Below are 19495 nucleotides of genomic sequence, written 5' to 3'. Positions count from 1 at the left end.
CTTGAGCCCAGGAGTTGGAGGTTGCTGTGAGCTGTAATGCCATGGCACTCTACCCAGGGGGACAGCTTGAGGCTCTGTCTCAAAAAAAAAGAAAGTAAACCTGGGGTGGTGCCTGTGGCTCAAAGGAGTAGGGGCCCGGCCCCATATACCAGAGGTGGCGGGTTCAAACCCAGCCCTGGCCAAAAAAAGAAAAAAGTAAACCTGCAGGCTCGCTCAGTGAGTAGGGTGCCAGCCACATACATCGATGCTGGTAGGTTCGAGCCCAGCCCAAACCTGCTAAACAACAATGACAACTGCAACAAAAAAGTAGCCAGGCATTGTGGTGGATGCCTGTAGTCCCAACTACTCAGGAGGCTGAGGCAAGAGAATTGCTTAAGCCCAAGAGTTTGAGGTTGCTGTGAGCTGTGACGCCGTGGCATTCTACCAAGGGCTAAATAGTGAGACTCTGTCTTTAAAAAAAAAAAAGAAAGTAAGTAAACCTGTAAAGAATCTGGCTGTTTTGTCCAGTTATTTCTTTAGGGAAAATTCCAAGAAGTGAAACTTCTAGATCAAATGGCTTGCCCAGTTAAAATGCTCATTTGAGGCCAGGCAAGGTGGCTCACACCTGTAATCCCAGCACTCTGGGAGGCCGAGGCAGGTGGATTGCCTAAGCTCACAAGTTCAAGACCAGCCTGAGCTAGAGCAAGACCTCATCTCTAAAAATAGCCAGGCAGTGTGGCAGGTGCCTGTTGTCTGAGCTACTTGAGAGGCTGAGACAAGAGAATTGCTTAAGCCCATGAGTTTGAGGTTGCTGTGAAGTATGACGCCACAGCACTCTACCCAGAGTGACAAAATAAGACACTGTCTCAAAAATAAAAATAAAAATAAAAATAAATAAATAAAAGTTTAAGAAAAAGTTATGAAAATGAGAAAGCCAGAATTTGAAGTTTTAACATCAACTACCATCCCAGCCCATGGCTGTGTGCATATTGATGCTATTCTCTATGAAACAAACAAAAAGAACGCAAGAGAAACATCTATTACTAAGCACTGACCACTAGAGGCTTTACCACTCTACCAAGGGAGACAAAGTGAGACTCTGTCTCAAAAAAAAAAAGATTCTCATATGGCCCAGCACAGTGGCTCAAGGCTATAATCCTAGCAGGCTGGGAGGCCAAGGCAAGTGGATTGTTTGAGCTCAGGAGTTCAAGACCAGCCTGAGCAAGAATGAGACCCCTGTCTGTAAAAAACAAAAACAAACCTCCCACTCCCAAAAACAAAGAGCCAGGTCTTGTGGCGGGCACCTCAGCTACTGGGGAGGCTGAGGCAAGAAAATCTCTTGAGCCCAGGAGTTTGAGGTTGCTGTGAGCTATAATGCCACAGCACTCTACTGAGGGTGACAAAGTGAGACTCTGTCTCAACAAAAAAAAAATAAATAAATAAATAACTCACATGTGTTGGAGATGGCCACTCATTTCAGCCTCCTACCAGTGGTACATGGTCAGGCAGTACCTCATCTTCCTTCATGCCATGCCACTGTGGGCCACTTTATCTCTCTCTCCTATAACTAGACATCACGGCAGGCAATCTGAGGACCATCTGTCTGATGGCCTTATTCTTCATCCCTTCCCACTACATGACAAGAAAACATGTTGAAACCTTCCTTTATGTTCCCATGCCAAGTTCTCCTGTCCCAAGTATCAGACATAAGGAATAGGAGAACTTGGAGCTCTAGGCCTACTGATGATAGGGCTATCAGGTACTGAGACCCAAGCTATTGGTCCTCACGACTGCTAAAACAGAATACTGTTTACCTGAAACACATCTCCATTGACAGTGGTCCCCATGTCCTCAGAACCAGCTGGAAAGAGAACAGGAGACAGCATTACTCATTGTTCAGCTGGTCCGACATTAGCACACTGAGCCAACCTCTATGTATGCCCGTGTACATACCATCCCCCACACTTACACATAATGGATACAGAAATAACTTGGGCTCAAACCTTGACTATTCACAAAGCCTTTCACAGCCATCATCACATATGATTTTCCTGACAGCCCTATCATGATGTTGTTATCAACCCATTTCACAGATTCTCAAGGTGAAGCTCATAGTCTACATGATTGCCCAAGATCACCCAGCCAGTAATAGCTCCTAACCTACCTGAAACTAAAGACTCCCAGTCACATCTGGGAGTGGTCAATCATCCACAGAGCCCACACCTGGTAAGGGGGCAAAAATGCTGCAGGCTGAGGGTGGGGGATGAGAGGCATATGGAAGAGAGAGAGGCCTGCAGAACTGCCCCACCTGGGAGAACAGGAGTTACCATTCCTACCCAGCCAACCTGGCCTATTTACTCTCTTTGTGCCCCTCCCAGGATTTGAGTTTGCCCTCAGCAGTGACTCTTCCCCTTCCTTTCCCTAACGTCTGATTAGTCACAAATTCCTGGGGCTTCTGCTGCAACAATAACCCTACAGAGTTGCCCTCCCCTCTTTCCAGCTGCCCAACTCCAGTCCAGGCCCTCACCATCTCACACCTGTACAACTGTTTTACTCTGTCTGTCCTGTTAGTGGCAAACATCTGGAAAAGCATAACTGTACCTCTTTCTCTTCTCCTCTTTATCTTTCCCAGAGCTGTGCGATGGTACCTGCAACTTTGTAGGAACTCAATGGCTATTTGTTGAATAAACATTAATACATGAATTAAAGAAAGAAAAGATGAATGCATGACTTCTGCCCATTCACAGGTGGCCCAGATTGGAGCTTCACCCTCTCCTGTCCCTCTTTCAGACCACTCACCAGGACTGACATTTTGTAAAACATACATTAATGTGTGTCACTCCTCTGACTCAAAAAATAATGAAAATAACCCCCCCTCCCAAATCTACTTCCATGGGACCACATGGAGGTGCAGGGCCTGCTCCTGCCTTGGGGACTTTGCAGGTGCTGTTCCGTCTGGAAGGTTGCTCCCTCACCCCCTGCAGCCACTGCTTAAATCTGCCTTATTAGAGGGCCTCCTGGACCACACCTAAACCCATTCCTCTGGCACCCCTTCTCTTCCTCCAGCAACATTTTCTCTATAGTACAGGGAGTCCCCAGGTTACAAACAGGATAGGCTCTTTGGGTTTGTTCTTAAGTTGAATCTATATGTACGTTGGAACAGGGACATTTACCTATTACATATAATAGCCTCAGTTCATAAGTGCAAGTCGTGTGTCAGTCAGATGTTTGTAACTTGGGGGCTGATTGAGTGGTTCTCAACTGTCCTAATGCTGCAACCCTTTAATACAGTTCCTCATGTTGTGGTGACCCCCAACCATAAAGTTATTTTCGTTGCTACTTCATAACTGTAATTTTGCTACTGTTATGAATCATAATGTAAACATCTGATATGCAGGATGGTCTTAGGTGAACCCTATGAAAGGGTTGTTCGACCCCCAAAGGGGTCATGACCGACAGGTTGAGAACCGCTGGCCTAGACTCACTGTAGCCTGACAGATTTGTTTGTGTAGGTGTTTATTATGTAGGTATTTATTATCTGTCTTCCACACTTGAATGGACCCTCCCTTGAAAGCAGGGTCTTTTTCTTCTCCATGATGGGGCCCAGTACCTGGAACAGTGCCTGGCACATAATAAGGATTCAATAAATATTTCCAGATGAAGACATCTAACCCTGGAGCACAGTACATGAGGATCATTGCCCATTTTTCCTGACTTATTTCCCATCTATCCCTCCAACAAACCTAAATTCTGGTTTCCACTTTCCCCAAACACACCACTCCCTACCTGCCTGGCCTATCACCCTGCTTCCCTCTCTAAAGAATGCTTTTTTGGATCCATTCATTCTCCAAGATGTAGTTCATAAGTCACTTCCTCCGGGCAGCCCTGTCCTTCTTCCCCTTGCCTAGGCACTGACAGAAGGTTTCTCCCCTCTGAGGCATCCCAGAAAATTGGACAGCTTCTCTGCACCTTCTTGTACAATTACCTGTTATCCGCAGCAGCCACATGCTCCCTTACCAGGCTCTGTATCATATCCTACTCAGCTCCTAAGGCAGACGTCCTCAAACTACAGCCCGCTAGCCACATGTGGCCTGCCTAGGACATTTATCTGGCCCGCCAGGTGTTCTTGCCGCCACTGCCTGTCCTGCTTAGCAGCTGACTGGTCCTGGGAGCCACAGTCCAGCCATCCAATGGTCTGAGGGACAGTGAACTGGCCCCCTGTTTAAAAAGTTTGAGGACACCTGTTTCAAGGGCTTCTATACAGAATGTGTGAGTAGTAACTGTTGGTAAGTGGAAGTCGAATTGCTCTTTGGGAGCCCTCTATTATCTATCAGACCTCTCAGAAACGGTGATGTCTCCAAGCAAAGAGCCATGGGATGCCACAAGAGGTTATCACAGATGGACAAATGTGCCTTCCCCAGCCGGATAGGCTGTGAACAGCATCGACAGTGCTTTAGGCCAGGAGACTAAAGAGAGGGAGACTTAATCCCAGGGAAATAATCCCCAAGTGACATAAATTATAATTGGCTTGGCTTTTAGAATCAGTGACTGATTTTGACCAATTCTGTAGCTGTCACCCTCATTCATTCAGATAGGTTATCTCCTGCATGGGTGCCCAGGTCCCTAAATTAGTCTGGGAACAACTGGGTTTCAGTGGCAGCATCTTCTGCAAAAGGGCTTCTTCTCCTGAGCTATCTCCTCTACCAGGACTTCACATTACCAGGGTCCATTCACAATGAAGCTGGTCTGTACACTTGGCCTTCTGGAGAAGTGGCACCACTCCACTCCACCCTGAGCACTCCCAGCCTCAGACCCCACCTACAGGAAGCTTCCCAGGATCCATTCTGACCTTTGGAATGTCTCTCTACCCGTCTTGGGAGGATTCCTCTCTAGAGATGAGGTTTCAACCTCTTTGGGAATCCACACACACCCATACATAGAATTACGAATATCTGTTTCCACAATGCTCTGATCAATCTACTGCATGTTTATCACCGTGAGTCCATAATCAGAGACTGGCAGAACAGAAGTGAGGCAGGGATAAGCCCCTGGGTGTATTGCTTCCTTCAGCTGCCTGACCCATTTTGGAACAAGAGCAGAGATAGCCAGAACATTCCTATGAGCTTACTGAGGCCCAGCAGGGGAAATGGGCTTGCCCAGAACTCATGGGCAAGTTAGAGCTAGGACTGGTGCTCAGAAAACTGAGTGTGAAAACATAAACCTTTTGGGCCCTACCCAAGGCTGATGAATGGAAACAAAGTGTCTATCACTCAGGCAGATCCAGCCAGAGCCAACAGATTCAGTGTGGCTCAGGCTCAGGCTTATACCAGATGCCTCCCCCAGGGGGATCTGGGAGCCCAACAGAGGGGCTGACTGCTTTTGCTGCTATAGTCAGCTTCCACCCAGGTCCCACCAGGCCAAAGCACTTGTTCTCCACCCCATCCGGGTTTTTGGCATTCATTCCTGCTCAGGGGAGGATTACCTCTTCGGCAGTGCCTGGGTGAGAAGGGCTGGATAACTCTTATAGTGTCTGACTACCCATTGATATGCCACCCTGCAATTTCCCCCTGCTTCCCAGACTGCTATTTAGGAGAGCAGCTGAGCATTGTGGCTTTAGCATGTGTGAATCTGGGATAACCTCAGAAAGCTGGCAGCTCACTGCATAAAGAGAGAATGTCCGTGTTTCTCTCCCGGCCACTTTGGTTCTGAGACCAATCTGTGCCCCACCCCTTCCAGAGAGGGAACCTCCCATCCAGGCTGTAAGCTTCTGCAGCCCCACTGTCTTGGGAAAGGCCACAACTTGCTCAACTCCCAGACGCCTCTGCCTACCCTGGGCTTGAATTCTACCTGCCCTTCTCCCTCTCTTGGAGTTCTGAGGATAGCTCCTTTCAGCAGGGCCTCCCCCCACTCCACCCTGGATGCCACACTCTGGTCCTTATAAGACAGATGGAGGAACGGGTGGTCTCATTCAACTCAGACAAATGAATACTAGTGCATTAACTTGGACAGGCATTTCCTAGGAATCCCCTGGGACATAGGAGGGTCGGTGCTCCAGTGCTGGAAGCTGCTTGTTCTGCTGGCTCCATTGCTCATTTAGCCAAATGGCAAAAGACCTGTATCTCCTCACTCCCACATCATCACCTCCCAGGGAGACTGCCACATTGTTGAAAGAGATGGAGCCCAGAGCTGGGAGTCCTGGGATCAAGCCCTAGAGCTATTACTCACAGCTGTGTGGGCCTCTAGTTTTGCATATATTACTAAAGGCTTGCTACATTTCTCTTATCAAAGGGATACAGAGTTTCTTCCCACTCCTGGGTCACAGGGACTGTTTTACTCATTTCTGTATCCCCAGCAGCCTGGCATGCATTAGGTACTTGGTGAATGTGAAATGAATGCAAATATACTGTGGAGAGCCTCGTAAACATGTGTGTGAATGTTACTGTGCGTATCCCAGTACTTATTACAACAGGCCCATAAATCCTTTAAAATGACCTTAACAGGAAACAAAGTCTGTTTTGGATGTATTCACGAAGGTTATATCACCTTGTTTTACTAGATAGTTTACAAAATTGTTCTTTCAAGCCAGAAACTGAACAGGAACATCATTGATAAACACGATATTTGGCAGGAACATAGCCCTGAACCCTGAGATCTGAAGCTAAGCACGGTAGCCCTGGATCACTTTTGGAAAACCATTAAGTGACAATTACAAACCACTGAAGGGCAGGAACACATTCCTTTGGGCCCCTGTCCCTACCCCAGCTTCAAACTTAGAGCCAGGCCTGGAAGACAGTGAAGTCATGTAGAGACTTACAGAAACAGGTTTAAATTTGATCTACTCTTACTAGCTATTTCAATAATGTATGTCTTTGAGCCTCTGTTTTGCTATCTCTGAAATTGTCCAATAATGTGTATGAAATGATTAAATGTAACTAACATGCTTAGCCCAGTGGCTGCAGAATGGCGGGTGGTTCCCATGGAAGGTTTTCCGAGTTCCTGGAGCACCAGTATGAGAGAGCTAAGCCTGAGGGCCTAGGAGGCCACACCTGCTCCACTTGGCAGGGATCCTGGGACAGCAGGGTATTCAGAGGCTCAGGACGGACTCTCAGAACTGGGCTGTGGGCAGTTAGTGGAGCTGGCCTGGGAATGAAATGTCATTGCAGAATCGGTGTCCTGGAGTCGCCAGATTCACCGCCCTAGCAGAGGCCTTGGCTCACCCTTTAGCTCAGAGGTCCTAGATAGGGATCTCCAAGAAGATTCCCGCAGGCCCTCGCTCACGCACAAACACAGCCCCTGGCCTGCTCTTGGCTGGCCTACAGCCGGCCCTCATAACTCTACCGCAGGGCCCATAGGCCGGTCTGCAAGGACCTGGGTCCCGCAGTGCGAGCCCGGAGCCCACCCGCTCACAGGCCACAGCGCTGACTCACCCCCACTCGCAGGTCCCGGCTGCGCCGAGGCCAGCTGGCTGCGGGCAGGAGCCCCGAAGCCCTCATCATTCTCTATGCCTGCGATCTCGCTCTCCTGCTGGGCTAGAAAGGCAGCCGCTGGGTCCTCCTCAAGTGCCTCCGGAGCCCCGCTCTCTGACGACGAGAAGAAGCCAAAGTCATCAGCCATTTTCCCCGCGTCCCTGCTGAAGCCTCTACCTGGCGCTCGGCTCTGCCCGGCGCGTGCTCCGCGCTATGCGCGGCGGCCGCGACGCTGTCACCCGAGCAGCCGGGGGGAGCCGGCTTCGGCGGAGACAGGCTCGGCCCGGCGACACTGCACTTCCTCTCAGCCACCCGGCCCGGCTCTCCTGTCACTGCTGCAGCAGGCGCCGCGGCGGGAGGAGCCGGACCGGAATGTGGTGATGTCACCGGCCAAGGGAGGGGGCCCACAGGACAGCCGAGAGGTCGCCTCGTATTGGCCACAGGAGGGCGGCAGCAGGACGGGGCTCAGGCCGAGGGGTCTGGCGGCCCGGGCGAGGATCCCCAGCTCCTTCCGCAGAGGCGCTCCTTTCCAGAGCACAGTTCCTGCGCGCTCTAGAGGCGGGGAGAGCTGGACAAAGTGGCCATACTGTGTACGGAGCCACGACCGACCGACAGCCCCGGCCTCGGGACCTCAGAGCAGGTGGTAGCCACTCAGATCTTGTTCTTGATTCATTCTGCAAAAGTTTCTTCACTCGAGTTGGGCAAATATGAATCCCATTCCCCCTCTTACAGAGGAGGGAAATGAGGCTGGGAAAGCCTGAGTTGCATCTTTTCATGAAAGTCCAGGGCCTTTCCCGATTCAGAGCCTTTTTGTGGATTTCTCTTCATGTGCGAAGACTCACCTCATACCACCAGAGTTCCTGTGTCCTGACTAGGACTCTACTTAGAAACTGGCCCCCTTAAATGTCCTAAGAAAGGCAGACCTAATTTAATCAGGCTGCCTGCCACTCTTCCGCTGCCTTTAGTAGACAATCTGAACGCCTCCTCCATGCCAGAGCTTTGCTGAGCACCAAGACAACAACATTTTGTAAAATCTTGCCCTGAGGTGGTGACCGTAGCTCAATAGGTAGGGCTCTGGCCACATACACCGATGCTGCCAGGTTCGAACCTGGCCTGTGCCAGCGTTGTGGTGGGCATCTGTCGTCCCAGCTTTTGGGAGGCTGAGGTAAGAGAATCTCTTGAGCCCTGGAGTTTGAGGTTGCTGTGGGGCTGTGATGCCACAGCACTCTACCGAGGGCACCATAATGAAACTCTGTCTCAAAAAAATAAAATAAAACAAAATCTTGCCCCGGCCATGGGGAAATTACAATCTAGTGAATCCAATAGATGGCAAATGATGAAAGTGCTGTGTGTGAGGTGCTCTGACATTTAAGCACAGGATACAGGGAGACCCAAAAACCACAGGGAATATGGGCTATTTCCTATTTTTTTTAGAATTTTTTTTTTTTTTGAGATAGAGCCTCAAGCTGTCCCCCTGGGTAGAGTGCTGTGGCATCACAGCTCACAGCAACCTCCAACTTCTGGGCTCAAGTGAGTCTCCTGCCTCTGCCTCGCAAGTAGCTGAGACCACAGGCGCCCACCACGGCACCCGGCTATTTTTTGGTTGCAGCCGTCATTGTTGTTTTGGCGGGCTGGGGCTGGATTCGAACCTACTACCTTAGGTGTATGTGGCTGGCGCCTTAGCCACTTGAGCCACAGGCACCGAGCCCTGTTTCCTATTTCTAATGCAAGACTTGGAGGTCAACTAGGAGTTATGAACTACAACAGAAATAGGAAAGATATACCCCAAGCTGGGAGGGTGGAAGACCTATGCCCTGCCATGGTTTGCCATAGTATGTGTATTCCCAGGTTTCAACCCATCATTCATTCCCAAATAAATTCATTTTTTATAGAGACACTCTCTTGGTTGTTATTTTAGGTTGACCTGTGCCTGGCTCCTGAGGAAAAGTTTTCAGTCTTCTACTACCGAGCATATTTGCTGTGGATTTTTCTTTCTTTCTTTCTTTCTTTTTTTCTGCTGTTTTTGGCCGGGACTGGGTTCAAACTCACCATCTCTGGCATATGGGGCCAGCACCCTACTCCTTTGAGCCTCAGGATACAGGCGCTGCCTTTTTTTTTTTTTTTTTTTTTGAGACAGAGTCTCACTTTGTCGCCCTCAGTAGAGTACTGCATAGCGTTATAGCTCACAGCAAACTCAAACTCTTGGGCTTAAGCGATTCTCTCACCCCAGCCTCCCAGGTAGCTGGGACTACAGGAGCCCACCACAACACTGGACTATTTTTTGTTGCATTTGTCATTGTTGTTTAGCTGGCCCAGGCTGGGTTCAAACCCGCCACCCTCGGTGTATGTGGCTGGTGCTGTAAACCACAGTACTACCTGCACCGAGCCTGCTGTGATTTTTCATTTATGGCTTTTACTACCTCAATGTAACTATCTTCTATTCCTAGTTTTTTGAATGTTCTTGTCATTAAAGGGTGTTGAATTTTGCCAAATGCTTTTTCTACTCAATTGAGATGATCATGTGGTTTTCTTTTCTTTTTCTTTTTTTTTGAGATAGAGTCTCAAGCTGTCTCCCTGGATAGAGTGCATGGTGTCACAACTCACAGCAACCTCAAACTCTTGGGCTTGAGCTAGTCCCTTGTCTCAGCCTCCTAAGTAGCACAGCGCCTGGCTATTTTTTTTTTTTACAGTTTTTTTTTTTTGGCCGGGGCCAGCTTTGAACCCGCCACCTCTGGTATTTGGGGCCGATGCCCTATTCGTTTGAGCCACAGGCACCGCCCAATGCCTGGCTATTTTTTGTTTGTAGTTGTCATTGTTATTTGACAGGCCTGGGCTGGATTCGAACCCACCAGTTAAGGTGGCCAGCATCCTAGCCACTTGAGCTATAGGTGCCAAGCCAATCATGTGGTTTTCTTTGCCTGAATTCCATTAGTATACTGTATTACCTTGACTGATTTTTTTTTTCTTTTTTTTTTTTGCAGTTTTTGGCCGGGGACAGGTTTGAACCCACCACCTCCCATACAGGGAGTCAGCGCCCTACTCCTTTGAGCCATAGGCACCACCCACCTTAACTGATTTTTTGTATTTTAACCCACACTTGCATTCTAGCTGGTCATGGTATCTAATCTTTTTATTGCACTGTTGAATTCAGTTTGCTAGGTTTTTTTTCCCCCAAAACAGAGGCACAAATGTTTTTGTTACATGGATACCTTGTATAATAATTAAGTTAGGGCAGCTTGAAACTATTTTTTTTAAGGATTTTTGCTTCAGTGTTCACAAGGCATATTTATTAGTCTATAGTTTCCTTTTTTGTAATATCTTTATCTGGCAAGAACACAGTAAGTAAAACAAGCAGACAGCCCTCAAAATGGGAAAGGATATTGCAGGCTATGCTTCTGACAAAGATTTGATAACCAGAATCCACAGAGAACTCAAATGTATTAATAAGAAAAAAACAAGTAATCCCATTTCATTGTGGGCAACGGACTTGAACAGAAGCTTCTCTGAAAAAGATAGGGGCATGGCCTACAGACACATGAAAAAATGTTCATCTTTAATCATCAGAGAAATGCAAATCAAACCCACTATGAGATATCCCCTAACTCCAGTAAGAGTGGCTCACATAACAAAATCCTAAAACTACAGATGTTGGTGTGGGAGAAAAGGGAACACTTCTGCACTGCTGGTGGGAGTGCAAGCTAATACGTCTCTCTTTTTGGAAAGAAGTACGGAGAATACTCAGGGATCTAAAAGTAGACCTGCCATTTGATCCTGCAATTCCTCTACTAAATGTATATCCAAAAGACCAAAAATCACTTTATAACAAAGATATTTGCACCAGATTGTTCATTGCACCTCAATTCATAATAGCCAAGTCATGGAAGAAGCCCAAGTGCCCATCAACCCATGAATGGATTAATAAATTGTGGTATATGTATACCATGGAATATTATGAAGCTTTAAAAAATATGGAGACTTTACCTCTTTTATGTTTACGTGGATGCAGCTGGAACATATTCTACTTAGTAAAGTATCTCAAGAATGGAAGAAAAAATATCTAATGTACTCAGTACTGTTATGAAACCAATTTACAATCACTCACACTTTCACATGAAGAACAGATCACAACTATGGGCCAGGATGAAGGAGAGAGGAGGGGGCTCTGAGAGGAGTTGGGGGAGGTCGGATCAAGGACGGTGAATGGTGGGATCACACCTATAGTGTATAATGCAAGGGTACATGTCGGATCTATTAACTATAGAGTATAAATGTCTTAACACAATAAATAAACAAGATAAGGTATGTATTAACCAGTGTGATATAAGCATTCCTAATTCTATATGAAATCAGCACATTGTACCCCATAAATGCATTAATGTATACATGATCTATGTGTTTATGATTTAATAAAAAAAAGAAGAAAGAAAGACAGGAAGTGTTCCCTTTGCCTCAGTTGTTTGTTGTTGTTTTTTTTTTGAAACAGAGTCTCACTGTGTCGCTCATGGTAGAGTGCTGTGGTGTCATGGCTCACAACAACCTCAAACTCTTGGGCTTAAGCGATTCTCTTGTCTCAGCCTCCCCAATAGCTGGGACTACAGGCACTTGCCACAATGCCCAGGCTATTTTTTTGTTGCAGTTGCCATTATTGTTTAGCAAGCCTGGGCTGGGTTCGAACCCATCAGCGATGGTGCATGTGGCCAGCACCCTAACCATTATGCTAGGGGTGCCGAGCCACCACCTCAGTTTTTTTGAAAAGTTTGAGAAAGATTGGAATTCGTTATTCTGGAACTGTTTTGTAGAATTTACCATTGAAGCCATCAGGTTGCAGGTTGGTTGTTTGTTTAGCAGGCCTGGGCCAAGTTCGAACCCACCATCTCTGGTGCATGTGGCCAGCGTGCTAACCACTGAGCATGGGAGCCCAGCCCACAGGTTGTGGTTTTTTTCTTTGTTAGAGGATTTTGGGTTACTGATTTGATCTCCTTACTAGTTGTTGGTTTATTCATAGTTTCTATTTTCTTCATTATTTACTTGGTAGGTTTTATGTTTCTAGGAGTTTGTCCATTTCATCTAGGTTGGCATACAGTTGCTCATAGTATTCTCTTATAATCCCTTTTATTTCTGTAGAATCAGCAGTAATGTCCCCACTTTTCTTTCTAATTTTATTAATTTCATTCTTCTCTCTTTTTTCTTAGTCCATTTAGCTAAAAGTTTGTCAATTTTGTTGATTTCTTTTGAGAATCAACTTTCTATTCTCATAAATTATTGTAATACTTTTTTTTTTTTTTGGACAGAGTCTCATTATGTCACCTTTAGTAGAGTGCCATGGCATCACAGCTCACAGCAACCTCAAATGCTTGGGCTTAAGCGATTCTCTTGCCTCAACCTTCCAAGTAGCTGGGACTACAGGCACCTGACCCAACGCCTGGCTTTTTTTTTTTTAGTTATCATTGTTGTTTAGCAGGACCAGGCCAGGTTCAAACCCTACACCAGGTGTATGTGGCTGGTGCCCTAGCTGTTGAGCTACAGGCACTGAGCCTATAATACTTTTTTAAAAGATGAGGTCTTACCATGTTGCCCAGGCAGAACCCAAACTTCTGCTTCAGCTCCCAAGTACCTGGGATTACAGATGTGTGCCACTGCACCTGGCCCTCATAAATTATTTTTTTCCTATACTAGTGGGGCTTTGTTCTATTCATGTATGGATTATTATTTGGCTAATGACCCAAAAATCATGCCTATGCATATTTCTGAAATTCTTGCCCTGTTAAGCTTGCTCTTCTCTGGTACTTTACCCTGCAAATCCTAGCCACTTCAACTTCCCTAAACTCGTACCTCTGTCTTTGATGCTATGAGACTGTTGTGCTATGTTTGGGATTCCCTTCCCTCCTCAGAAGTTTAGAAATTCCTTCAGAGGTTGGGGGCGGTAGCTCATGCCCATAATCCTAGCACTCTGGGAGGCCAAGTTAGGCCAATCGCTTGAGCTCAAGAGTTTGAGACCAGCCTGAGCAAGAGCAAGACCCTGTCTCTAAAATAGCATTGTGGTGGGTGCCTGTAGTCCCAATAAAACAGGCAAATTACTCTGAGAATAGGCTTCCCAGCTTGTTCTGGGTTCCCTCCTTCCCCCCAGAGTCGATTCTGAGAACAGTCTTCAGAACAAGGAAGCAGGAAAAGTCCCAAGTTCAAGTTCCCAGTGGACAAACAATGGTGGAAAATTACCCAAATTGTAACTCCCAAGCTGTAACCCTGTGCTGAGCTAACTGGCCACGTCTCGGTTCTGTACTAGCATGATCACTCAGCTACACAAAAAATATAAAAAGACAGCCTGCCCCCTACTTGGCCACCATCTGTCTCTCAGAGCAGTGGCCCCCTGTGCAGAGGAAATAAATCACCAATCAATTGCACTTAAGTGGGGTCCAAGTCTATCCTTTCAGGTTGCAACAGTTACACCAGCTACATGGGATGCTGAGACAAGAGGATCATTCACGCCCAAGAGTTTGAGGTTGCTGTGAGCTATGACACCACAGCACTCTGCAGAGCACAACAAAATAAAAATAGTTTTATAACATATTTTATCCAGATTTCTTTCTACAGTTGGAGAATTAAAAAAAAAAAAATACTACATATGGCTCCACAACTATAGCTCAGCAACTAGGGTGCCAGCCACATACAGCCTAGGCCTGCCAAGCAACAATGACAACTACAAAAAAAAATAGCCAGGTGTTGTGGTGGGTGCCTGTGGTCCCAGGTACCTAGGAGGCTGAGGCAAGAGAATAGCTTAAGTCCAAGAGTTTGAGGTTGCTGTGAGCTGTGATGCCATAGCACTCTACCGAGTGACACTCTGTCTCAAAAAAATATATATTACATAAGAACTAGCATAGAGAATAATGCTGAGCCCTGTTAGCATTATCCAAGTGGGGAAGCATGGTCACAGTAGGGAAGTAGAAATCTCCTATCTTCTTATTTTTTCCCCAGAAACAAATAAACAAATATTTGTGAAGTAAAAATATCATTGACTATAAAAAGCAGATTTCGTCCCCATCAACAGATATGCTCCTGTGAGAATTAATGGACTTGCTGAAACTACACAAAGATATTTCTTCAAATAAACTTTTCTTCTCAGAAGGGATTAGAGGACTTTCTGGCTGCCAATGAAACATATATCTCTGAAGATGAAGACAGTGTTCTGGTTCTAAAGATTCCTGGCAGCCTTGTCACATCTCGGCTGGTGCTGGATAGGGCACAGTGTCCTGGGGAGGCATGGAAAGATGACTCCCATTGTTGCTGATCCTGGAATTTCACAATTTTCTTTCTTGCTTGCTTGCCTTTTTTTTTTTTTTTTTTTTTTTTTTGAGACAGAGTTTCATTCTGTTGCCCCAGTTTAAAGTGTCCTGGCCTCAAAGCTTACCCAGCTTCAAACTCCTGGGCTTAAGCAATCCTCTTGCCTCAGCCCCCCAAGTAGCTGTGACTATAGGCATGCACTGCCATGTCCAGATAGCTTTTTCCTATTTTTAGTAGAGATAGTTCTCACTCTTCCTCAGGCTGATCTTGAACTCCTAAGTTTGAGCAACCCACCCACCTCAGCCTCCCAGAGTGCTGAGATTATAGGTGTGAATCACAGTGCCTGGCCTGGGATTTCATAATTTTCATGATATGTCTGGGTCTGATATGCTTGTCTCTGGCTAGAAAATGCAGGCCCTCTGAGGCCATGTAAAGGCTGCAGGGACATCTAGCTAAAGGATGTCCTATACCTGGACTCATTTTTTCCCAACCTGACACCCAATTATGAAGCTGACACTTTCTTCTCTAAGCTCTGCCCAGTGGCTTTCTTCTGACTTTCAGCATCTTTACCACCCATAAAGGTAGCCCCACTATTAGGCATGTGCTGGACCTGCACTGGTATAGAGGTTGACCCGACATGTCTTCCTGCTTTTTATGTTTTGTGGGGGGGGGGGGTAGAAGCTAGTGAGACAAATTCTGAAGCCTCGTTCTAAATTAGCTTTATGGAGGATCCTGGCCTTCCTATGGTCAGACCCAGGTTGTTTCTCTCACAGTAGTCTGTGTTAATCCTCTGTCCTACCTAGGTAGCTAGACCCTGTGGAATGGGAGGTCCCCAGTCCTACTTCCCCTCCTAAAAGTTCTTCTGGTTTGGGGTCTCTTGGGGCCTCACTCACTCTAGATGGGTGAAATTTCATTAAAGGGAGTTTCCCAGCTCACTAGCTTTAAGACTTTTTCTTTCTTAAATCTGCTTTAATTGACAAATTCCTCTTTTTCCTCCTTGCAATTTGTTATTGATGTTGCAAAAGACTCATTGTTTGTCTTGTAGGGTTGAATCTAAGTGTGGATTTTTCTGTTCATATTCTTGTAGTGGCATTTAACATAACCATGTGAACCTTGAACTTCCTATAAATTGGTAGTCATATTTACAGGTAGAGTGGTGGTTCTCAACCAGGGATGATTTTGCCACCTTGGGACCACTTGGCAATGTCTAGAGGATGTTTTTTATTGTCACAACTTGCAGGGATGCTATTAACATCTAGGGTGCATGCAATGTACACTATTTGGGTGATGGTTACACTAAAAACCCAGAATTCACAACTACACGATACATCTATGTAACAAAACTGCACTGTACCTCTTCAATTTATAAAATAAAAAAAATCTAGTAGGCTAGAGGGCAGGGGTGCTGCTAAACATCTTAGACTGTCTACATTGCAAACACTTCTTGTTTAGCCTCTGACAAAAAAGAATTATTCAGCCCTAAATGTCAGTAACGCCAAGGTTGAGGAACCCTAATCTAGAGGCTTGATCAGAGTCCAGATTGTTTTGCAAAAATATTTCATGCATGCTATTGAGCTATTCCCACTGCATTACATGATATCATATCACGTCTAGTTTCCTCTTTGTGGCACTAAGATTGATCAGGTATTATCAACCTGATTCATCTGCTACTCAACTTCTAGGTCAGTCTTCCACCTCACATTATTTCAGGCTTTGTGGTCATTATCTAAATCAATTCCCTTATTTTGGGCTGAAAAACCATGATGATTATATTTTCTTCAGTCTTTCTTCATTAGCTGGAAATTCTTAAAGAACTCATTCCTCATTACCTATTTGGTTACAAGAGGTAGAATTCATAGAGGAAAGGTAAGGTAAATAAAAGCTTGATTATTTCTCTTAATTCACTAACTTTCAGAAAAATGAAATAATGTGCTAGTAATCTCTAAGAGTGAGCCATTTGTTCATGGGTAGTTTTGTTTTTGGTATCACAATGATCTCCTTGATTTATACATATTTCATGGCTTCAAGGCACTTGTAGTCATTATACTTTTTGAGGACCTTTGTGTAGATGTAATTGACATGCAATAAAAATACATATTTAAAGTCTACAAATCAAGCTCAGCGCCTGCGGCTCAAGTGGCTAAGGCGCCAGCCACATACACCTAAGATGGCAGGTTCAAATCCAGCCCAAGCCCACCAAACAACAATGATGACTGCAACCAAAACAATAGCTGGGCGTTGTTGCGGGCGCCTGTGGGAGGCGTAGCTACTTGGGAGGTTGAGGCAGGAGACTTGCTTCAGCCCAGGAGTTAGAGGTTGCTGTGAGCTGTCATGCCACAACAATCTACCCAGGGGGACAGCTTGAGGCTCTGTCTCAAATATATATATATATATATAAAATAAAGTTACAACCTGATTGATGCTGACTCTCATATACACCCACAAAACCATCACCACAATAAATATAATGAACATATCCAATATTTCAAAAAATTTGTGTCCTTTGGAATTATTTCCCTTACCTTCCTGCCACCATCCAATCCACCACTAATCTGCTTTATGCACTTTATTGAGTTTAATATAAATAAATCATACAATATTTACTATTTTTTTAATCTGGCTCCTTTTACTCAGCATAATTACTTTGAGATTTATCTGTTGGTGCACATATGAACAGTTCATTCCTTTTTAGTGTTGGGTAGCACAATTTGTCCATCCATTAATTTGTTGATAGACTTTTGGGTTGTCCAGTTTCTGCACATTACAAATAAACGGCTGTAGATAATCATGTACAAGTATTTGAATGAATATATATTTTCCCCTTTCTTGGGTAAAAACCTAGAAGTGGAATGTCTGGATTTTAGGGGAGGTATAGGTTTAACTTCTTTTTATAATTGCTTTGAACTTCTTTTGTTCTTGTTGTTTGTTTGCTTTTTCTTTTCTTTCTTTCTTTTTTTTTTTTGGAGACAGAGTCTCACTTTGTCATGCTTCGTAGAGTGCTGTGGCATCATAGCTAACAGTCACCTCAAACTCTTGGGCTCAAGCAATTCTCTTGCCTCAGCCTCCCAAGTAGCTGGGACTATATGTGCCAGTCACAATGCCTGGCTATTTTTAGAGATGAGGTCTCGCTCTGTCTCAGGCTGGTCTCCAACTCATGAGCTCAGGCAATCTACCTACCTCAGTCTCCCAGGGTGCTGGGATTACAGGCATGAGCCCCTGCCCCCACTCCCAACCCCCTTTTTTGAGACAGGGTCTCTCTGTTGCCTAAGCTAGAGTACAGTGGAATCATCATAGCTCACTGCAACCTCAAACTCCTGGCCTCAAACAATCCTCCCTCCCCAGTAACTAGGCAGCCTAGCACAATGCCTGGCTAATTTATCCATTTTGTGTAGAGACAGGGTCTCAACTTTTGCTCAAGGTGGCCTCAAACTTCTGAGGTCAAGCAATCCTCCCACCTTGGCCTCTCAGAGTGCTAAGATTACAGGCATAAACCACACAGGTAACTGTAAACTCAAACTCCTGGGTTCAAGCAATCTTTCTGCCCCTGCCTCCCTGAATAGCTATGACTCTAGGCAGGCACTATACCTGACTCACTTTTTTATTTTTTGTAGAGTCAGGGTCTTGCTATGTTGCCCAGGCTGGTCTTGCACTCCTGGTCTCAAACAATCCTCACACTTCAGCCTCACAAAGTACTGGGATTACAGGCAGGAGCCACCATGCCTGGCCTACATTAAGCTAACATTAAACTTAATGGTGAAAGACTGAACCCTTTCCCTCTAAGATCAGGGATAAGACAAGGTTATCTGCTTTTGTGACACCTACTCATGTACTCATCATTGTGCCAGAGATTATAGCTAGTGCAATAATGCAAAGAAGAGAGAGAGAGAGAAAGAGAAGGAAAGGAAGGAAGGGAATAAAGAGAGAGAGGAAGGGAGGAAAGAAAGAGAAGAAGGAGATGGAATGAAGAGAAGAAAGGGAGGGAAGGGAAGATAGAAAAGAAGGAAGGGAAAAACTGAAAGAATGAGGATGGGAAGAAGAGAAGAAATAAAGGAGGTCATGTGTGGTGGCTCACACCTGTAATCTTAGCACTCTGGGAGGATGAAGGGGGAGGATTGCTTGAGATCAGGAATTTGAGACCAGCCTGAGGAAGAGCAACACCCTGTCTCTAGCAAAAATTGAAACCTAGACAGATATGGTGGTTGGTGGTGCCTGTAGTCCCACCTACTTGGGAAGGCTAAGGCAAGAGAATTGCTTGAGCCCAGGAGTGTGAGGTTGCTGTGAGCTATGAAGCCAGAGCACTCTAACCTGGGGCAACAGAAGAAAAGAGAAAAAGGAAAGAAAAAATAAAAGCAATCCAAATTTGAAAGAAAAAAATAGAGCTGTTGGCTCGGCACCTGTAGCACAATGGTTATGGCACCAGCCACATGAACGGAGGCTGGCAGGTTCAAACCTCCTGGGCCAGCTAAACAACAATGACAACTGCAACAAGAAAATAGCCAGGTGTTGTCAAGTGGACACCTGTAGTCCCATCTACTTGGGAGGCTGAAGCAAGAGAATCGCTTGATCCCAAGAATTTGAGATTGTTGGGAGTTGTGATGCCACAGCACTCTACTAAGGGCAACATAGTGAGACTCTGTCTCAAAAAAAAAGAAGAAGAAAAGGTAGAGCTGTCTTTATTTGCATGCTGTATGACTATCCATATAGAAAAATAGAATCTGCAAAAAGTTATTAGACTTAATTTGCGTTCAGCAAGGTGACAGGATAAAAAAAAA

General features: G+C 45.6%; 1 protein-coding gene across 1 annotated transcript in view; it reads right to left on the bottom strand.

Moving 5' to 3' along the window:
- Positions 1 to 7808, bottom strand: part of CLTB (clathrin light chain B) — a 23275-nt gene extending 15467 nt beyond the window's left edge. The window contains exons 1-2 of the mRNA XM_003781912.1: positions 7407 to 7808; positions 1794 to 1840 (exon numbers count right to left, since the gene is read on the bottom strand). Of these exons, the coding sequence (XP_003781960.1) occupies positions 1794 to 1840; positions 7407 to 7593 (234 nt within the window). The 5' untranslated portion in view covers positions 7594 to 7808. The remainder of the gene's footprint in view (positions 1 to 1793; positions 1841 to 7406) is intronic.
- Positions 7809 to 19495: the final 11687 nt, after the last annotated feature.

This window comes from Otolemur garnettii, unplaced genomic scaffold, assembly GCF_000181295.1.
Source record: "Otolemur garnettii isolate 467f Iridium unplaced genomic scaffold, OtoGar3 scaffold00003, whole genome shotgun sequence".
Taxonomy (NCBI): Eukaryota; Metazoa; Chordata; class Mammalia; order Primates; family Galagidae; genus Otolemur; species Otolemur garnettii.
This window is presented reverse-complemented; position numbering and strand designations above follow the sequence as displayed.